Raw genomic sequence first — 20,331 nt, 5'->3', positions numbered from 1 at the left:
TCAAAACCCCCACAGCCAGCGCCCCTGAGCGAGCTCCTCGGCAGAGACCGCCCTCGGCAGCCCAGCAGAGCTCTGCCCGCCCGTGGGTCAGTTCCCATGACATCCCGCGACTTCTGTCCCAGGGCCATCACCTTCCAGACCCTGCCTTCCCTCCGCACAACAGACGCCACATCGGCTCGCGATCACACGTCTGCTATCTCTGCCGGCAGCCAGCACTGGGAAGACGCAAATGGAATGCAAATCCTTGTCGAATCCCTCTGGGGGCCTCACTCACCCACACACAAGGCTCTGAATAAAATGCAATAACTAAAGCCAATAAAACTCCCTGTTTCTGAGCAGCAGAGATCAGCAGGGGGTTGTTTTTAGTTAGGGCCCCTGGCAATGGAAGAAAATAAGATGCTTTATTTCATTACATCGGAGTCGAGAGGGGAAGGAAAAGGTCCACAGTAAAAACTCGGGGCTGCGGCAGCGTTCTTCAGCCTTGCTCCTGTGTTCATGCTAAGGACGCTCGCTTCAGACTGGGCACAGCTGAACCTGCGCAACTCCAGTCACCGCGCAGCCGCCGACGAAGAAGAGCAACTCGCAAATAAATAAATTCAGAGCGCGACAGCGCAAGGTTGCACTGGTTTCCAGCGCTTCTCAAACCAACCGAGCACGAGCCCACAGCAGCGTGTGCCACTCTAAGGCAGCTCCTCCAGCGCCCTGGAAATGCACGCAGGGCTTTCGCTGCTGGAGCACAGCGCGGTCCCCATGGTCCTCGGGGCTCAGACTCGCCACCACGAAGGACTCACAGGTCACAGCCTCCCCTCCGCAGCTCATCTGCCCGCGGCCTCAGGCACAGCACCCTCCGGATGCGCCCGCCCTGCCTGGTCCACGCGCCTCTGGCCCTCAGATGTCTGATCCCGAGTCACCTGCACCGTACCCTAAAAACATTCCCATTTTGCCGGCGTCTTCATCCGCTGAGCTTCAGACGCGGCTTCCCCTGCCCCGCCTGCGTGAATTCACCCTCCCATCTCAAACCAGAACCAGGCAGCACCTTCTCGTGGGTGAGGAAACGCGCCCTAACGCCTGCCTCGTCCCTCACACGGGCGGCAGTTCGGGATCTCCCACCAAGCAAGTCACCTCGCAGCGGGACGGCTTCGCGCCGCCACGGAGGATCCCCCAGACCTTTGCCTGGGGAAGCTGGAAGGAGAATGGGGAAACAGGGCTGATGCCCTGGCCAGGAGCGCTGCAGCAGGTCCCCGCCGGCGGACGTCTGCAGCAGCTGCCCCATGTCGGCATCGGTACGGGTCCACGGCCAGCTGCCACGGCGGGGGCCTGGACCGCAAAAGGCTCACTGAAAAGTGAAGTCCACCAAGAGAAAAACCAACCCCTGCTCAGGGAAACAGTCATTGCCCATGTCAATGGGGCCAAGGAAGCCGACTAATGGCATTGCTCAACAAAGAAATGGGAAGAAAAAGCTTCTTCACAGGGGATGAAGCGGGAGCAGAGAAGACAGCTCACTCCATCACCCGTCCGACCGACGGTCAACAGCCCCGCCGACCCACAGCACCAGCACCCCGCAGCCCCGCACGCCCCACCAGGCGGGGGGGCCCAGCACCCCGCAGCGCTTCAAACTCACAGTGCTTGCACTTGCCAGCGCTGAGAAAGCCCACCCCACCCTGGCGAGGGGTCTGTCCCCATCCACAGCCCCGGCCCGAAGGGGTCCCTGGGCATTGCCCGTCCCCTCCAGCTGCCCAGTCCGGGTGGCAGAGGGACGGCGCCAGGCGGTGCCTGGCATGGCAGGGGGGAGCAGGAGCATCTCCCAGGTAAAGGCGGCCGTTGCAGGGACACAACCAACAAGCAACCCAAGTTTTGCAGGACACAGCCCGTCCGCACCCAGGAAGGACTTTGCACCTCATCCCGGGAAGGTCCCCCAGCCCCAGCGGGACGTGCCGGCAGCCGGAGCACGCAGCGTGCGATGGAGCTGCCGAGACCCCCGGCCCCGCACCCGGCGCTGGGGTCACGCACCCCACGGCTGGAGCTGATTGCTCCCAACAGCAGAACCGACTGATGGGCAGACTGACTTTGAAATACGAAGGTTCTCCACATCACAAGCCTGATTAATAGGATTGACTTAACCTTAAGAGGATTGAATTGATAAAGGTAATCAGATTACTGCTTATTTCAAAGGCTAGCCCAGAGTCCAGCTGGACTTCGGTGCAGAGGTGAACAGCACCAGGGGCTGGCAGGGCGGTAGGTCACAGGCGGATGAGTGCCAGGCACACCCACGTGTCAGCCCCACCGCGGCAGGGACGCGGCACGCTGCGGTGCTGAGCCACGCACGGAGAGCGGCAGAGGGGCAGCGACCGGGCCCTGGGCAGGCGGTGCAACACGCAGGACCCCCAGCCACCAGTCCTCGACTCTTCACCACCACACAGTTCCTCTGAGGCTCTGCACCAGCCACTTCGCTGCTGGGAAACGCAGCGGTGCTCCCTGCTTTGAGCACCGGAGCTCATCCTTGACGCTTCTGGCATCTTCTAATGCTCCTTGGGAAAAGGAGGTGAAGCGGCAATGAGAGGGTTAAAGCGCAGGCACCTGTGGCCATCACCTCGCTCACAGCAGGAAGAAAACCCAACCGAGGGGTATAACCCCACCACGCTGAGCGACCGCCACCGCCCCACGGGCAGAGGGGCCGGATCCCGCACACGAGTCTCGGCCACCGCACGCCGCTCCGGCAGCCAGAGCACGGATCCCTGCGGCTGCCACTCACCGGCTCCTCCGTCCCTTCCACCGCCCTGCCTGCCGCGTCCAGGGAGAGGGGGCACAGAACTGACCAGAAGCCTTATCAGCTCAGCTATGGCTGCTGTAAAATGCTATCAGGGAGATAAACTCCTTATGGGGGAAGTGCTGCGGCTGCTGCCGCTCTCGGCTATGGCTGATCGTGTGGCAGCGTCCCTGCTCCTGGTCCTCAGCCCCGCCAGCACAGGTCAGGGAGCAGCGGTCCCCAGAGCGCCCGGCCGAGCCCCGGCAGCGCCAGCCCAGCCGTGCCGCTCACCTCCCGGTCCCCGAGCCGAGCAGCCGCTCTCAGGCAGCCCGGCACGGCACCGGCAGGTCCTGCACCGAACCCGGCGCTGCCGGCGAAGCTCCGACCCAACGCCCCGCACGGCCAAGGAGGGGTGCGGGGGGAGTAAATACATCTGCTCAGCTGCAGCCCCAACAAACAGGGACACACGTTTACTCTTCGCTCCATTCGCAACACGATCAATATTTATTCCAAGTGAGCAGCTGGTTAGTTTGAGCTTTGTCTAACGCTGCGTTTCATCTACCAACTGTCTGGGCAAGACAGTTTCGATATTTATGGTCATGAACTGAGCTCCAGAAGCTGTAAGAGAGCCCTGAAACATGGGAAATCTTCTGGAAGCATCGAAAGACACGATGGGTCTTGCTCTGGGAAGGATGCAGCCTGCCTCTCCGCAACCACATCACACGGACCACATCACGCCCCGCTAATGGCAGGGCTGAGCGCTCCCAGCAACACCAACACTTTTAATTATGACTTTGTGCCTTTCGTCTACGGGTTGCAAAACACAGGAAAAATCGTTAGGCACCGCTCCACGCCCTCACAGGTAACATTTTACCAGTGCTCTCACTGGGAGGATGGACGCAGGGACCAATTCCAGGGCGGATGCCAAGAGCCCGCGTCTCCGTGTTTAGCCACAGAACTGCCTCCCTCTCGGGGCACAGCGATGCCTCTTCCACAGCCAGGCCCAGCCAGGCCCCGCTTGCTCCGGGAGAGCTGCCCCGGCTCCGGGTGTCTGTCCGGCTCCCCAGCGGGCCGGGGCAGCTCAGACCGTCTGCGCTCGTCGCCTTCCCGCGCCCAAACCCTCGCGCAGCACTGCCGGGACAGAGCTCTTCCCTTTCCCACGGAGCAAAGGAAGCACGGACTTTGACTCCGGGGAGAGGACTCTCTGCTTTCATCCTCCACCTTTTCATCTACTGTGGCACGGCTACAAAACCCAGGAAGCAGCAGGTATTCCGGGAGAAAAATCAGCTATAGCCCTTGTCCCCCTTCTGAATCAGAATCCCAGCATGGCAGGGGTTGGCAGGGACCTCTGTGGGTCACCCAGCCCAACCCCTGCCCAAGCAGGGTCACCCAGAGCAGGCTGCACAGCACCGCGTCCAGGCGGGGCTTGAATATCTCCAGAGAAGGAGACTCCACAGCCTCCCTGGGCAGCCTGGGCCAGGGCTCCGTCACCCTCAGAGGGAAGAAGTTCTTCCTCGGGTTCAGCTGGAGCTTCCTCTGCTTCAGTTTGTGCCCATTGCCCCTTGTCCTGTCGCTGGGCACCACTGCAAAGAGTCTGGCCCCATCCTCCTGACCCCCACCCTGCAGATATTTGTAAGGGTTTATGAGGTCCCCCTGGAGCCGCAGCTTTGCGTGCTCTGCCTCCCTGGCAGGAGCGACGCGGGCAGTGCCTCCGCGTTGCAGCAGCTTCAGACAACGACGCCTGGCTGGTGGGGGTCAGCCCGCCACGGCCACGCAGCCAAGCGGGGGTCTGCAGGGAAGGATCGCCCTCTGGCCGTCCACGGGGCTGCTCGGGGACATGGGTGGCCAGGGCCTGGCTCTGGCTGGCACACGGCATCATCCGTGCCGCACCGCAGCCCATCACTCCCGCTCCGGCAGCGCGGCTCCGGGTGGCCACACGTACCCAGTCGGCCGTGCCTCATTAAGGGATTACACCATATTTACAGCCAATCGCTACAGCAAAACAGGGCCTGAAAGTGCAAGAGCAATTAGCTGCTAACGAGTCTTCACAGATAATCTACCGGACGCTTGTTTCTCACTCCAGCTGTAATTGCTGCTTCAGCCTCAGCTACAGCAGCCAAGATCCACAAAATCCCCTCTATCAGCAAAATGAATTAGTGGTTGCTGATGCCACGTCTGCGCTCTGCAGGGCAGCGGGGAGCTCCGAAGAGGCCATGGGAAAGGCTCCTGGCAAGGCACAGGGACAAGGAACCCACCTCGGAGCCGTGGAGGGTCCGAGGAGGGCAGAGGCTGGAGGAGGGGGCTGCAGACCCCGCGCCGCAGGGCTGGGGAGCGGGGAGGTCCCCGCTGCCGGGCTGGGCTGAGGTCCTCACCCAGCAGAGGTGGGACCCGTCCCGTCCCTGCGGCCACGGGCCTCCTCCAGCTGCACGCCGGCATCCCAGCCCCATCCCTGCGGCTGCGCTCCCGGCCCACGGGGTTCCATTCTCCTCCTCCTGAGCTCCGAGCCCCATTCCCAGCCCTCCTGTGCCCCACCACGGGCCGCGGGGGTTTCACCTTCCTGCCCAGCGAGCAGGCGGCCGGCGCTGGGCGAGTCCGGGCTGAAGGCACTCGGTCCTCGGCAGCCAAGCCAGACGCAGCCGGGAGCCAGACCGGCCGGCGGGCACAAGCCTTCCCCAGCACACACAGAATCACAGAATAGTAGGGGTTGGCAGGGACCTCTGTGGGTCACCCAGCCCAACCCCCTGCCCAAGCAGGGTCACCCAGAGCAGGGGGCACAGCACCGCGGCCAGGCGGGGCTGGAATATCTCCAGAGAAGGAGACTCCACAGCCTCCCTGGGCAGCCTGGGCCAGGGCTCCGTCACCCTCAGAGGGAAGAAGTTCTTCCTCATGTTCAGCTGGAGCTTCCTCTGCTTCAGTTTGTGCCCATTGCCCCTTGTCCTGTCGCTGGGCACCACTGAAAAGAGCTTGGCCCCATCCTCCTGACACCCACCCTGCAGATATTTGTAAGCATCCCGGGCCACCTCACCCACCAACGAAGGGAAAACCAAACCAACCGTTCCTCCCGCGGGCTGGCTGGGAAGAGACGGTCGGAGGCTGCTGCTCCGGTGTTGGAACTCCAGCGCGGTGCTCCGAGCCGCGCCGAGGGGCCGGTGATGCTCGGGGAGAGGGAGAGCAGGCAGCACGGCAATCAGACTTCTCCAAGGGCTTGGGGTCGTCCTGCCCCGTCCTTCTCCCCAGCGTGGGCCGAGCGGGGCTGCCCACGGAGAGCAGAACTGTGTAAGCCCCAGACGGGGTCTTTCATGGCCGCAGCGAAGGGCCAGGGCTGCGCCCAGCAACCACGCGCTGACGGCACCGAAGCCCTGGCACGAAGGGGCAACGGGCACAAACTGAAGCAGAGGAAGCTCCAGCTGAACCCGAGGAAGAACTTCTTCCCTCTGAGGGTGACGGAGCCCTGGCCCAGGCTGCCCAGGGAGGCTGTGGAGTCTCCTTCTCTGGAGATATTCCAGCCCCGCCTGGCCGCGGTGCTGTGCAGCCTGCTCTGGGTGACCCTGCTTGGGCAGGGGGTTGGGCTGGGTGACCCACAGAGGTCCCTTCCCACCCCAACCATTCTGTGATCGAACCAGCTCAGGAGGCCAAGCCACCCCTCTGTTCAGCAGACGGTAACTCAGCCAAACCCACGGACCCTGCCGCGGTCGCAGGCAGCCCTGGAGCCGCGGAGGAAGCGGAGCCTTGCGACTGCCCCTCAGGCGAGGAGCTCGCGTCTCCGCAGCACTGCCCACGCTTCGGAAATCTTGCTCTTCCCCCGCTCCCCGCTGCAGCGTTCAGGGAGGTGTCACCAAGAGAAACGCTGATGCTTTGCCTCCTGCAGCTCTGCCACGGGCACTGCCCGCCACGGCCACCCGGGATGAAGGACGCGCTCCGTGCCCCCTGCGCTGGGGACCTCACCGCTTGCCTGTGCTCTCCAGGATGGGGGTCTCCAGCTCTGCCCACCCTGCCTGCACCCACTCAGCCCACAGCCAGGAGTAAATCCCCCTCTCTGCTCCTCCAGACCTGCTTCTTCCTCTGACCCGGTGCGGGATACCCAGCCACAAAGGACGTTCAGACAAAGTGGTCCTCAAAAACTGAGCCCACACCACCCTCGAGCCGGCCGGCGTCGGCCCCCAGCGAGCACCGCGCTGGGAGCACCCCACGACCCCCGGCTTGCCCGCGCTGCTGTTTGTAATTCAAAGCAAAATTAGAGTGTATTAACGACGGCTCGGCCTGAAGCCCAGCTGATTTCCAAAACCGAAGACCGCAGCCTGCTCCTGATGGCCTCCGGCGGGACGGGACGGATGCCGAGGGGTCTTACCTTGGCCTTGCCTGTGCTCTGCAGGATGTGCACCAGCGCAGACGCCATCTCCTCTTTGTTCTTCACGCTCAGCGAGGGCTCCAGCACCGAGCACAGCACCATGTAATTGTTAGTGATGTACTCGGCAAACTCCTTGTACATCTCCATGGGGAGGATGCTCATGCTCTGGTAGCGTGACTTGATGCGGATCATGGGCCCCGGGGCCTTGCCCTTCCCGGGGTTGGGGCTGACCACGGGGTACCACTTCTCCACAAACTGCCGGCCCGTGACAGAGCTGACGGGGATGTTCACTTGTCCAATGAAATTGGTCTTGTCCTTCTTTTTCTTCTTGTCGGTCTCTTTGTATAAGTGCACCGTGATGTTTTTGAGCGATGGGAGGTTATTAAATTCAAAGTGCTCCCCCCAAAATACATTATCAGTTTTCAATTTACAGGTAGTTCGTGCATAAAGAACGTCGTCCAGGCATAATTCACACAAGTACTTTTTCTTAGCTGGCAGGTCCTTGGCTTCAATAATCCATAACTTTAACATATTCTCTACCCTCCTGCTGTTGTCCTGAAAAAAAAGTGCAAAGAAAAAAAGGTCAATAAAAAAACCACAAAGCCAAGCACAACACAACTGGAGATATGTGTTAATTATTTCGGATATGCTAAATGAGCAGAGGCTTAATTACATTTTATTTTAAGGAAATATGGCTCTCAGGAATTTGCATAATAACACTACTTATGTTAATTTTCCAAATATCACCATCCTCTCCATGTCTGTTGGTGCCAATTAATATAAGGAACAAGGAAGATAAAACCCCTCCAACTCACACACGTACCACTTCCCATTCAGGGCCATGAGGGCCTCCGAAGAAACCACAAGAGCCTCACTGATCATTAAGAGCCTTTGCAGAACAGGAGCTACGTTACAGGGAGCTCACAGCCACCTCCTCTCTCAGTACAGCTGCTTCACAGCAGCACCGAGCACGTTTTCTTCAGCGTTAACTGAGCAACAATAACGGGATCTGAACACACACCCAGCGATCACCTCACCCACGGCTGGAACGCAACCACATCTGGCAGGGAAAGCAGCATTTACAAAACCTCCCGATGTTTTAGGACAGAAGTCCAGAGCACCCAACTAAAACACCGAGAGGAATTACGGGAGACAGAGTGAGTTCCACAGGAGAAATACTACAATGCAGAAACAGAAATACGGCTTGGGTATCTCTGAAACAACAGCAGAGCAAAGGGTGCTGAGGATCTCTAAGCGCTCCCCCGGGATGCTGACCTCATCCTGGAAGAACATCCAGGGGTAGCTGTTGCGGGAGTGACTCGGAAGACAAAGCACTCGTGGCTGAGCCGCTGCGAGGGACTCCCCAGTAACCTGTCTGGTGTGGAAAGCCCTCGCCGGAACCAAGCACAGCTCCCTCTGCTCGGCCGAGGAGTCTGGGCAGGAACCTTTCTGCTGGCAGCCCACAGCGGGGTACTGCAGGGTCAGGAAGTACACGCAGGAACTACACAAGAACACTGAATTCCTGACAAATATCAAGTCAGATACTGAGAGCTCATTGTCTACTAACTCAAACAAAGATGGCAAGTTAGCCAGCAGCTAGTGGCATGTTTCGAGATGGGGGCACACTTCCAAACGAATTTCCACTGAACACGGCATCTCCAAGCCACAGTGACGTGCCCAGCCCCAGCTCCCATTCCCGGGACCCTTCTCCTGGCGAGGGTGACCACACACACCTCACACAGCTCTTTCAGACCGTTACCAGCAGGCTGCTGCCCTCGGAAAGCACCGGGGTGACAGAACTCCACAGGCAGGAACACGCGGCTGAGGCAGAAGTCCACCTCTCCCCCTGGCTGCTCCCGCTCTGATACCAACGGAAATCTTTCATACTGACATTTGGCACTGCGCGGGGAACAACCAGCTCCGACACGGAGGGGTCCTTCAGCAACCTGCCAGGCCTGGACCTAACTTGTATGCACAGTTACGTGGCTCCGATGCCAGGAATGGATTCACAGGATCCCACCATTTGTGTCTGATCAGCAGAAAAAGACCTGTTGACTGAGCTCAGCCCTGGTGAAATCCTGCAGCCGATCAGGCCTGGTCAATCTCTGTTAGCTAACTCCGGTGTGGAGAGGGAGGAGCAGCTGTAGATTTTATTTTAGGACATACTTAGCCTTAGTGGGCCATCAAACCGCATCTTGGGTGTCCCTGCGTCCCAGTGAAGAGGAGGATTTGTTTCTGTAGATCCCAGAGGGGATGACTTTGCCACCTCACCTGACCGGAGAAGGGACAGCTACGTTCCACTATCGCCTCCAAGACCTCGCTGCCACGGGCATCTGAGCTTCTCCAGCACTAAAGCAGACGCCGCAAGCACTACTGGAGTCGGGCAGCGTGATGGGCGAACTCCTGACACTACTCAGTCTCATGACTTTCCTGGCAGGTACCTGACATCTGTCCCTGAGCTTTTGGGAGGTGGAAAGTCCTACACCGGTGGCAAATGTCATCAGTAACAGAGCAAGACTGAAGATTCTTCAGGTCTGATCAATGCTTAGCAACAGCTGAAGCAGCATGGCCTGAGAAAAAAGGGGAAGAATAATTGGCACTTGCCTGTAAATATAATTGTGGAAGAAAGCAATAAGGAAAAAGGCTGACCCATGGTTACACTTACTCACTAAAATGACAATACGTCCCCTGCTGCTACTATGCACCGGGCTATAAACTGTAACAACGAGGAACAGAGCGACAAGAGAGGCAATTCCTCAAAGCCACTACCTTATTCGGGTGCACGGCACGCCGCAGGTTTTCCATCCATTTATCTCGCTCTGCTGCGGAACGACACGAGAAGCATTTACTTCCTGATGAAGTTGTCACCTACAGGGAAAGGAACAGGATTATGTCTTGACCAGCACACTGCAGACTGTGATCTGGGGGGAGAGGGCGAGTTAGGAAAGATGCTCGTGGATTTTTATTTTTTTTTAAGTAAACAGCTTTACCCAAGCATGAAGCAACAGCCCCTAAGGCTCACGGAAAAACAGGGCAACGCTGTATGTCACAGAAAGAAACATGGAAGCAAATTCCAATTATTTCTTCCTCTTCCACACCAGAAAACACCATATAATGGGCCCCATGCATGCGAGCCTTTAAACCACCGAGTCCCACAACCGAGAGAGTGCAAATCCTTAGATGAACTGAAGATAAATGGCAACCACTTGGCACTCCTCCAGGTTCAGCCCAGAGCCTGCCACAGCAACAACCCATTCCTTGTTCTCAGCAGAACATCGGGCCTGGAAAGGCTGGCTTCCTACCTTCCCTCTTTGTGTCCTATTGCTTCTGAAGACCACGCTGCGAAGAACACGGGACCAAGTTTATACACCTGACTCCTGACAGCAGGACAGCAGGACTGACAGCCCGCCCGGGGCACCCCGTGCTCCCACACCAGCTCCCCAGCCGGGGAGAGCGAAGCCGGGGCTCCCGCGCCTGGAGAAGGCCGGCAAAGGGCTGCTGAGCCCTCCTCTCGCCTCTCCCGCTGCCTGTACCGCTCCAGGGGATCTTGCTGCAGTATTTGTGTGACTTTCTCTGGCCGTGGGGACTTCACAGCCACGTTCTGAATAAGCACGCTCACAGCACTGACATTTCCAGCGGTGCAAATGTCGCTTATTCCTTATCACACCCCTGTGACCACACGGAAAGTCCTCGCTGTTGAGAGCCCACCAACGCAGCCACTGCCCAGCAGCCCCAGGACGACAAGCACCCAACATTTCTTCCCCTCTACCACACCAAGCTGCCTTGGCATCAGCTAACGTGCCCCGGTCTAAAAGGCCAGCAGTTCTCCACAACTCCCCACCCTCAGGCACCCCTCCAGGCCCTGCTGCCGAGCGCTCAGACCGTGACCGGGGTACCAGAACCCTGCCCGGGCCATCAAGCCCTCCACCAGCTGCTCTGCCCTTCACGTTCACCACATTTGCTGATGCCCAGCAATATTCCGTACGTACATCTCTGCTTGCAGGCCACAGGGACCTGGGTAGTGCTTTAAATAACTCCCCCCCGAGCTTCATTTCCGCCGGTCTCGAGCTGCAGAATTATTTCTGAGTCCTTTATCATCTCGCAGGGTTTGTGTTTACACGTTGCACACTGGGTTATCGGCTTCTGGGAGACACAATCTCCTTTAATTTCGTGTATCTCCCAGAAGCCTAACCTGTTCTTGCAGCAGAGCTGGCACTCGCTGCCATTTGTCATTAGCTCACCTCAACCACGCGCTGAGCACATCCCTTCCTTTGAACACAAGCATCCTCCAACCAGGACGAAATGACAAGGGGCCTCTCCTGTCTTCACACAGCAAAGGCAGGAAATCTTCCAACCCAGAAGCTCTCTCCTTCAGGCAGACGCTCTTCCCTGTCCTTCCACGCTTTCATCCTCTGCCCTGTACAATTATATCTTCTTCCGAGCACAAGTTATCTTCTATTTCCAAGAAAAGATGACTCCGTATTAGCAGGCACAGCAGTACGATCCTTTCAGCACCCTTTCATGCTCCAGTGTATTTCCAGCTTCTTCAAAGTTTCCCATTACAAACCCGGCCTGCTTCACCCCCTGCTTGCTGCTGCAGATGCTGGCGTGAACCTCCTTCCCTGAACCTTCAGTGGACTTCTGGTGGCACAGGAGATCGCCTGCGGGACTGCGCCCACGGCGTGTGATCCCTGCGCCTTGCTCTGCCAGAGGGCACGGCCGTTTCGCCTCTCGATCCTTCTCTCGGTAACGTGTTCCTGCAGCAGCACTGAAGCCCAGCGCAGCCGTACACCCGACCGGCAGCGACACCCAGACAGCAGCAACGCACGACATCGTGCGGTACCACCTTAACGCTGGATTCCAAGCACAAAGACCCCACAGGTACCACCTGGCAGCAGTTTTTAAGCACGGAACGTACGGCGAAGCAACATGGAAGATGCACAGCCGAGGAGCACTGCTCCAGACAGCTCCCGAGGTGCTCCAGCCATGCCAATTCCTAAGGCTTCAAAACCGCTCTTCAGACAAGAAGCTGACAGTTCAGACCTTCAGCTGCAGAAGACTCAAACTCACCCATGTTCAAGACCAAAACATCAAATTCCTGCCACTGCTGGTGCAGCCACACTGCCCTGCAGGTGTCATGGCCAGGCTTCTGTCCCCACTTCTGTCCCCCAAACCCCCTCCCGCTGACATTCTGACGAAGGCTCCCAAAACTCAGGCCCCACTGATTGCTCAGAAATCCGGTCACAGTGGGGGAACAGGTCAAACACACCTTTCCGTAAACCACCCCACTAGTCCACTGCCTCACAGGCCACTTCTTACCCAGCTTTTTGGTTAGCTCTCTTGTTTTGATGGGAGTTCGCTGTACAAATGCATTTGAAAACCACGTTCTCAGATCTAGAGAAGGTAGGGAACTTGGAAGCTCTTCCACAGAAGAGAATTGGGACTTTTTTGATCATTGTTGAAAGATGCTCTCTTAAAGACAAGCCCTCCTTGGTGACACACATGGAGCCCACGGCTGCCTAGAGGATTCATATCCAAATCAATAAGCACGCAATTTAGCTGTCCTTCTACTGAGTCTGTTAATTAAATGTCATTTCTTTTACCAGCTATCTGTTAGGTTGAATATCTAATAAATTTTCTTGCCACACTTAAGTCAACATATTATCATTGAGTTATCACGGTAAAATTTATGATTCGATTCCAAAACAATTACCGATTAACTAATCACTCAAAACCTAAAAAAACTGTAACTGTCATACTTAAGTGAGAGAAGGGGAAAATCCTCCTGTGTAAGAGATGAAGCCCTCTTGATCTGATGGGAGTTGAAGGCTGTAGCTACCATGTGTGACCAAAAATGTCATTTTCCCCAGATCTGCAATAACATCCCAGCTTTGAGCTCTGACCTAAACATCATACGGCATTAATGATCTTCCTGAGATATTAATTATCTTGGTAAAGAGAGTATTCTAAGCTCATCAAGATCTTGGATATGGTAGAATACTATTAACGTACAGGATAAACTCAATTAATAAAACTCATTAATTTCTAAAATGTTACTTATTCACATTCATTACCCACAGTCCTCGGACGGGTGATCTCTTCAGTCAGATAAAACCTTGTCATTATAAGAATGTCTTGGGTACCGCAGGGGTTCCTCAAAGCACGCTTGAGGGAATCTCCCTGGAGTAACAACCGCTGATGACAACCGAGCTACGGAAGCTGCTTCCCTCCAAGGGTCGGAAAGACTTCACGAGAAGTCGAATCCCACCCCAGCCAAGCGCAGAAGGACGAACCGGCGCTGCCCGGCCGGCCCCGCAGGCTGGGGACGGCTGCTCCGGGCGCCCAAAGGGCCACGTGAGCGAGCAACGGCAAGCATTTGCACAGCTCGACTAAATTTAGTGGAGCTAAAGATAGCTCAGCTAAATTCTCCCTCGCTCAGGCAAGGCCAGGACGCGGCGACACGGTTTCAGCTGTACCGGAGCAATGGCAGTTTTTCCTTTCTCCCGCTCCGTCCTGCGACAGGACAAGGAGCTGTGCCGCAGGACAAGGCTCTGGTCTGCCCAGGCAGTGGCAGAGCCCTTCAGTCACAGAATCACAGAATCACAGAATCACAGAATAGTAGGGGTTGGCAGGGCCCTCTGTGGGTCACCCAGTTCAACCCCCCTGCCCAAGCAGGGTCACCCAGAGCAGGCTGCACAGCACCGCGTCCAGGCGGGTCTTGAATATCTCCAGAGAAGGAGACTCCACAACCTCCCTGGGCAGCCTGGGCCAGGGCTCCGTCACCCTCAGAGGGAAGAAGTTCTTCCTCATCTTCAGCTGGAGCTTCCTCTGCTTCAGTTTGTGCCCATTGCCCCTTGTCCTGTCACTGGGCACCACTGAAAAGAGCTTGGCCCCATCCTCCTGACCCCCACCCTGCAGATATTTGTAGGCATTTATAAGGTCCCCTCGCAGCCTTCTCTTCTTCACGCTGAACAAGCCCAGTTCCCTCAACCTCTCCTCGTAGGGGAGATGCTCCAGTCCCCTCACCATCCTTGTAGCCCTCCGCTGGACTCTCTCCAGTAGCTCTTCATCTTTCTTGAACTGGGGAGCCCAGAACTGGACACAGTACTCCAGATGAGGCCTCACCAGGGCAGTGTAGAGGGGAAGGAGAACCTCCCTCGTCCTGCTGGCCACACTCTTCTTGATGCACCCCAGGATCCCATTGGCTTTCTTGGCAGCCAGGGCACACTGCTGGCTCATGGTCACCCTGTCGTCCACCAGGACACCCAGGTCCCTCTCCGCAGAGCTGCTCTCCAGCAGGTCCACCCCAAGCCTGTACTGGTGCATGAGGTTGTTCCTCCCCAGGTGCAGTCCTAACTCCCCTGCCCAGCCCAAGCCCCCGGAGCCCACCAGCGCAGAGCCAGGAGCAGGCTCTGGGCGTCCGGACCCCGAGCCCCCTTCGCCGGGCTGCGGTGCCCACCGCGCATCCAGCACACGCGGCACGTGCAGCGGCACCGGATGGTTCTGCTGACTGGGAAGTCTGGTAAGGAGAAAGAAGATGATGTTGAGTAACTTTTAAAAAAAAAAATCGATGAAGAAAAGCAGCAAACAGCAATTGCCAAGTACTCAGCAAGTCAGAAAAATGCAAGTTTCATAGCACCAAGTAAGCAGAAAAAGCCAAACGCAGCATTTGGAACAGGACTGCGCTACTGCGGACTCTCCACCCGCCGGCAGAGCCAGCCGCCAGCTTCGGCACGTCGCAACGCCGGCCGGCCGAGCTCAAGGCGAGGAGCAGTGGCACCGCACCTTCACGCAGCCCGCCGCCTCCGAACGAGCCGCTCGGGTTTCTTCCACCGCCGATGGCTCTGGCACCTCTCGCTTTGGTGTCCGTTCGGGTGCGGTGCCAGCTCCCGCTCCGGAGCTGCCCTCAGCGCGGCTCCATCGGCGGAGGAGGAGGTCCTGCGGCACGCTGCACCTCACGCACCGAGGGTGAGGGAAGCAGCTTCCCGGGCGCTGCCCGAGCACCCGACGGCAAGGAGCAGGCTGCTCAGAGCTGTGTGCCTGGCACTGCCCAACAACGGCAACGCTCCACCTCGCCATCCGAGACGGCAAACCCGCCCGTGCCCGACAGCCCTCCCCAGGGAACAGGTCCCCAACAGCCTGGAAGAGCAGGGACAAGGCACCACGACCAACGGCAGCACCTTCCCAAGCCCCTGTGCAGGGAATACTTCGGTTCCCCTCGTCTCCGTGACTCCGGCAGGCCCCTCTCGCTTGACATTTCTTGGTCAGGGCTCCTCTTCCAGGAGCTGCTCACTCCTCCATGCTCCCGCACACAGCCGTGCCACGGCTCGGCCATCAGCTTCAGCTCTCCTTCCAGCCTCGAGCAGACTCCAGGCAGGGCTTTCCCAGTTCCAGGCTACCGGAACCACCACAGGTTCCGCTGCTCTTCGCCGAGCTTTCACTCCAGGGCGGCAGCAGCCTTTGCCGAGCCGAGCCTGGACCTTCAGACCAAGCAGCGCTGCAGGACGCGGGATCACCGCCCACAGGTGGGACCCTGGGGACATCACTGAAGGCAACGTTCAAGCGCTGCGGAGGAGGAGATGCTCGTGTGGTTCTGTCGCTCGGCTCTCGCTGTCACCTGACATTGGGAATCAGGCGCTGCAGGTGTCTGTGCCAAGGCCGGCGGGGGCCCGCAGGGCCGGCAGCAGCCGCCCAGCCCGTCCCAGCACACGCCACCCCGGCTCGTCCCTCCAGCCCTGCGCTGCCCAAGGCAAGGCTTGGCCTTCGCCTCTGCCGGGGGGACCCGGGAGCACGGCGCGGCGTGGGCCCTGCCCGCTGCCCACCGGTGATCCCTGGAGACCTGCAAACCCACGCCAAGCCCTCCGAGGCTGAAGGAGGCTCTCTGGAGACGCAAGACCGAGGCATTACCACAACCTGCCATGGAGCTCTCACCTCCGTCCTTCTCGCCGGAGCTTGCTGATCAGTTGTACCTCAGCGTCCCTTTTGTTTTCCAGCATTCTTCCTTTCCTCTGCAGGATTTGCAGAACAGCAATTAACATGCTCTTTTTTCCTGTATGACTCTTCTTTATCCAACTCACTTAAAAATAAAATTCTCTTCCTCCTTACAAGTGCACGGCTTGTGTCATTTCCCTCTCAGTCAACTTTCTACAAGTACTGTTCATATCCCTTCTTCTGCTCTTGTGCGCTGAACAGAATTGGTAAACAACTCTTATATTATGGATGTCACATCTATTTTCCATCTAGCTTCATTTTATCTTTCTTGAGTGGAACGTAATAGAGGCCATATAATTTACAAAACTGTTCTCCTTCTGACCTGCCGCACTTGCTCAATTCCACAGAGAATGAACAGCACTGGAAAATTTACACCTCAGCCCACTCCAGAGTTTACGTTTGGGGCTATTTTTTGTGAGGCTGTTTCTTGTGTTACCTGCTTGTATTTTAATAAATGGACCTTTGAACTCATTTCTTTCTGAGCGTGCCACTTTCACTACAGAAAAAAAAAATCTTCACCTCTGCAGCCTGAGCCCCTTGGACACTGCCACGGCCACCTTCACCCAGCACTGCCCGTCCAAGGCCAGTCCCACCGCCCCCTCCAGCACGCTCCAGCCACAGACTCACGGTCTGTCTGCTCTCCTGTGCCCCAGCACAAACCAGTTACCTTCTCTTCACAGGAACACAAGTGTCGGCCACCTTACTACTGTAAGAAAAGCGTTTCCCGGTTCTACACCCAGTGACTGCCGTGAGCAGCAACACCGTGCCACGACGCAGGACAAATGACTCCCCAGACATACTCCACTGCATTCTCCAGCCACAGACTGGTTTGTACGTGTCCTACCACCTCCTGCTAGTACAGACTTCACCACATGCCATAACAGATGTTAAAAAAAATTGGAATACTCATAGATTTTTCCGATTACCAAAACAAGTGAAGCTTCACTGTTCTAGACAAAGCCCCCAACACTCCCACTGACACCAGCAGGCTGTCGTCGTGACCACGTCTCATGTCTCTGTGAACACTTAGTAGGGATTAGCACTTTCTGATGAACACAAACTACAAATCTCTGCTCTGCTAACACACGGCCCTAAGCGGTGCAGCACCTGTGCCGGCAGCGAGCTCTGTGGCGACAGCGGTCACAAGGCAGAGCGCTCCCCGCTCTGGTTTTGTGGCTACGATCCTCCTTGGAAAGATGGAAATCATTTTCAGCTTATGAAACGGTCTCTGCGTAGCAGCTCCGAGCAGAAATGTTTTACAGCAGTAGGAAGCCCACGATGCAAGCCCACACCCGGCTCCCCGGTCAGCCCCGGCGCGGAGAACAAGGCTCCTTACCTCAAAGCAATAGTCTTGTCCCAGGATGCTGCTGTGGACTGGCTTGATGACCACTTCTTCCTCCATGCTGAGATCCAGAGCCTCAACAGCGCTACTGGGGCTGAGCAAAGACTCGTGGGAGCGCGATTCCTTCAGCCTCGGCATTAGATGGGATCTAGAGGAAAAATGTAACGGTGTCAGTGGATGCTTCCTTCCCAGCGAAATTATTTACCCCATCTGTTAGCAACAACTGCAGAATATTCCTGGGAAGTTTTTGCCATGAGATAACCGAGGGCCCAGAATAGCAGGGACTGCTACACGGCCCCATTTATGATCTGGTGAGCGGGTTCTACCGCAGGCTGCACGCTCAGCACAAACATTTTCTCCAAACTCCGACGCAGTGGGGACGACGTTACCAGAGGCGTGGAGGCTGCGGGTGTCTGCAGAGCTGGACACGTCTCCAAACACCACCACACCCGTGGTGCCGGGCTCTCTGCGGCGCTGAGCTGAGCTCCGACGGCCGGCACGGCGCTGGCTCTGCGCACGCCTGGGAGATCCCATGGTGAGGGGACTGGAACATCTCCCCTACGAGGAGAGGCTGAGGGAGCTGGGCTTGTTCAGCCTGAAGAAGAGAAGGCTGCGAGGGGACCTAATAAATGCTTATAAATATCTGCAGGGTGGGGGTCAGGAGTATGGGGCCAAGCTCTTTCCAGTGGTGCCCAGTGACAGGACAAGGGGCAACGGGCACAAACTGAGGCACAGGAAGTTCTGTCTGAACCCGAGGAAGAACTTCTTCCCTCTGAGGGTGATGGAGCACTGGCCCAGGCTGCCCAGGGAGGCTGTGGAGTCTCCTTCTCTGGAGATATTCAAGACCCGCCTGGACAAGGTCCTGTGCAGCCTGCTCTGGGTGACCCTGCTTCAGCAGGAGGGTTGGACTAGGTGACCCACAGAGGTCCCTTCCAACCCCGACCATTCTGTGTTTCTGTGATCCCCTCGGCACCCTACTCCATCGTCACGCTGTTCCGCAGCACCCAGGCCCTGCTGTCAGAAGGAAGCTGCCCTCAAATCACAGAATCACAGAATGGTGGGGGTTGGAAGGGACCTCTGTGGGGCATCCAGTCCAACCCCCTGCCCAAGCAGGGTCACCTACAGCAGGCAATGGGGAGGAATTCACGACACGTCCTTCTAAAGCCCCGGAGCCGGGGGAGCGGCTGGCAGTGCCGGGGCAGACGCCGGCCCCGTGCCGGGGTACCCTTCTCCCCACCAAGCCACACACCCCCCTGTCGCGGATGCAGCCCATGCATCTGTACCCAACAACCCGAGGGCTCGTCTGCTCTCTCCGGTTGCTCACACAGCCCCGGGACGGGGACGGTGTGGAAAATGAGGCCATGATAGCCCCATCGATCGGTGTAAACGCTGCGGAGTCCCACTGGCAGCATTTAGCAGCGGGGAGCCCACAGACAGCAGGCAGCACACCATTTTCCAGACAGCCGCCACAATCAATGGTGCTGCACCTCTTAAAGCAAAACCAGAGAGCTCGAGGGGGGAAAAAGAAAAAGAAAGATAGCTAGGTACTCCCAGGGAAAACGGAGCAAAACCATAAAGTGGCAAAGGAAAAAATAAGCTGAGAGCAAAGGGAGCAGTTGCCTTCTCTGTCGTCTGCACCACGTAAAACGTTCCAATGCCAGCCCGCTCACAAAAGCTCTGACCCCGGTAACTCTGACCTTTAAAACCGCTGGCAAGCACTTTAGGGCCTTCCAGAGAGACCACGTGTCCCTCCGCCTTCAAAGAGAGCACGACGCCTTCTTCAAGGGCACGGAAGGACAGCAGTACGGGGAGTCCGAGACGCTCTCAGCATGGTCTTTTATGAGCCAAACAACAATACTCCCAGTATACTCTCCGACTGCTTTGTGAGTGTGTGGGGAGTTTTGTCATTCCCTAGCACAAAGCTGACCAAAACACAGCGAAATGTCAACAGCGCATGCAAAATTCATGGCTCCCAGTGAACCCCGCGCCAGGCTGAGTCTCGAAAGCAGCCAAAGGAGAATCCAGGACAAACAGCGGCGGAAGACAAACAGGTGCTTCTCCAGATTTCACAGAATCACAGAATCACAGAATGGTAGGGGTTGGAAGGGACCTCTGTGGGTCATCTAGTCCAAACCCCCTGCCGAAGCAGGGTCACCTACAGCAGGCTGCACAGGATCTTGTCCAGGCGGGTCTTGAATATCTCCAGAGAAGGAGACTCCACAACCTCCCTGGGCAGCCTGTTCCAGGGCTCCGTCACCCTCAGAGGGAAGAAGTTCTTCCTCATGTTCAGACGGAACTTCCTGTGCCTCAGTTTGTGCCCACTGCCCCTTGTCCTGTCACTGGGCACCACTGGAAAGAGCTTGGCCCCATCCTCCTGACCCCCACCCTGCAGATATTTGTAGGCATTTATAAGGTCCCCTCGCAGCCTTCTCTTCTTCAGGCTGAACAAGCCCAGTTCCCTCAACCTCTCCTCGTAGGGGAGATGCTCCAGTCCCCTCACCATCCTTGTAGCCCTCCGCTGGACTCTCTCCAGTAGCTCCTCATCTTTCTTGAACCGGGGAGCCCAGAACTGGACACAGTACTCCAGATGAGGCCTCACCAGGGCAGTGTAGAGGGGAAGGAGAACCTCCCTCGTCCTACTGGCCACACTCTTCTTGATGCACCCCAGGATCCCATTGGCTTTCTTGGCAGCCAGGGCACACTGCTGGCTCATGGTTAACCTGTCGTCCACCAGGACACCTTTGCCATTAAGATTCACGCCCTGACGAACCCGCAGGTGATAACGGGTCCGCCCGCAGCTGGGTTCCGCGGCTTCGGCAGCTCTGCGGGCTGCAGGCCATCGCTCCTGGCTGGTGGCAGCGGAGGACGAGCCGCCTGGGGAGACGCTGCCGGGGGCTCAGCGGC

At 57.5% G+C, this 20,331-nt stretch overlaps 1 protein-coding gene across 12 annotated transcripts in view; it reads right to left on the bottom strand.

Moving 5' to 3' along the window:
• The window catches only part of DAB2IP (DAB2 interacting protein), a 249,932-nt gene that overhangs the window by 29,665 nt on the left and 199,936 nt on the right, over positions 1 to 20,331 (bottom strand). For all 12 annotated transcript variants that reach the window (XR_012765876.1, XM_075439751.1, XM_075439752.1 and 9 more), the window contains 3 exons: positions 17,422 to 17,575; positions 9,864 to 9,962; positions 7,095 to 7,649 (listed from right to left, as the gene is read on the bottom strand). Coding sequence is in view for 11 of the 12 variants with exons in the window: in XM_075439751.1 (XP_075295866.1) it covers positions 7,095 to 7,649; positions 9,864 to 9,962; positions 17,422 to 17,575 (808 nt within the window). In the remaining variant the exon portion in view is untranslated. The remainder of the gene's footprint in view (positions 1 to 7,094; positions 7,650 to 9,863; positions 9,963 to 17,421; positions 17,576 to 20,331) is intronic.

This window comes from Opisthocomus hoazin, chromosome 19 (assembly GCF_030867145.1).
Source record: "Opisthocomus hoazin isolate bOpiHoa1 chromosome 19, bOpiHoa1.hap1, whole genome shotgun sequence".
Classification (NCBI taxonomy): Eukaryota; Metazoa; Chordata; class Aves; order Opisthocomiformes; family Opisthocomidae; genus Opisthocomus; species Opisthocomus hoazin.
The sequence above is the reverse complement of the archived record's forward strand: the minus strand, read 5'-3'. Positions and strand labels throughout refer to the sequence as shown.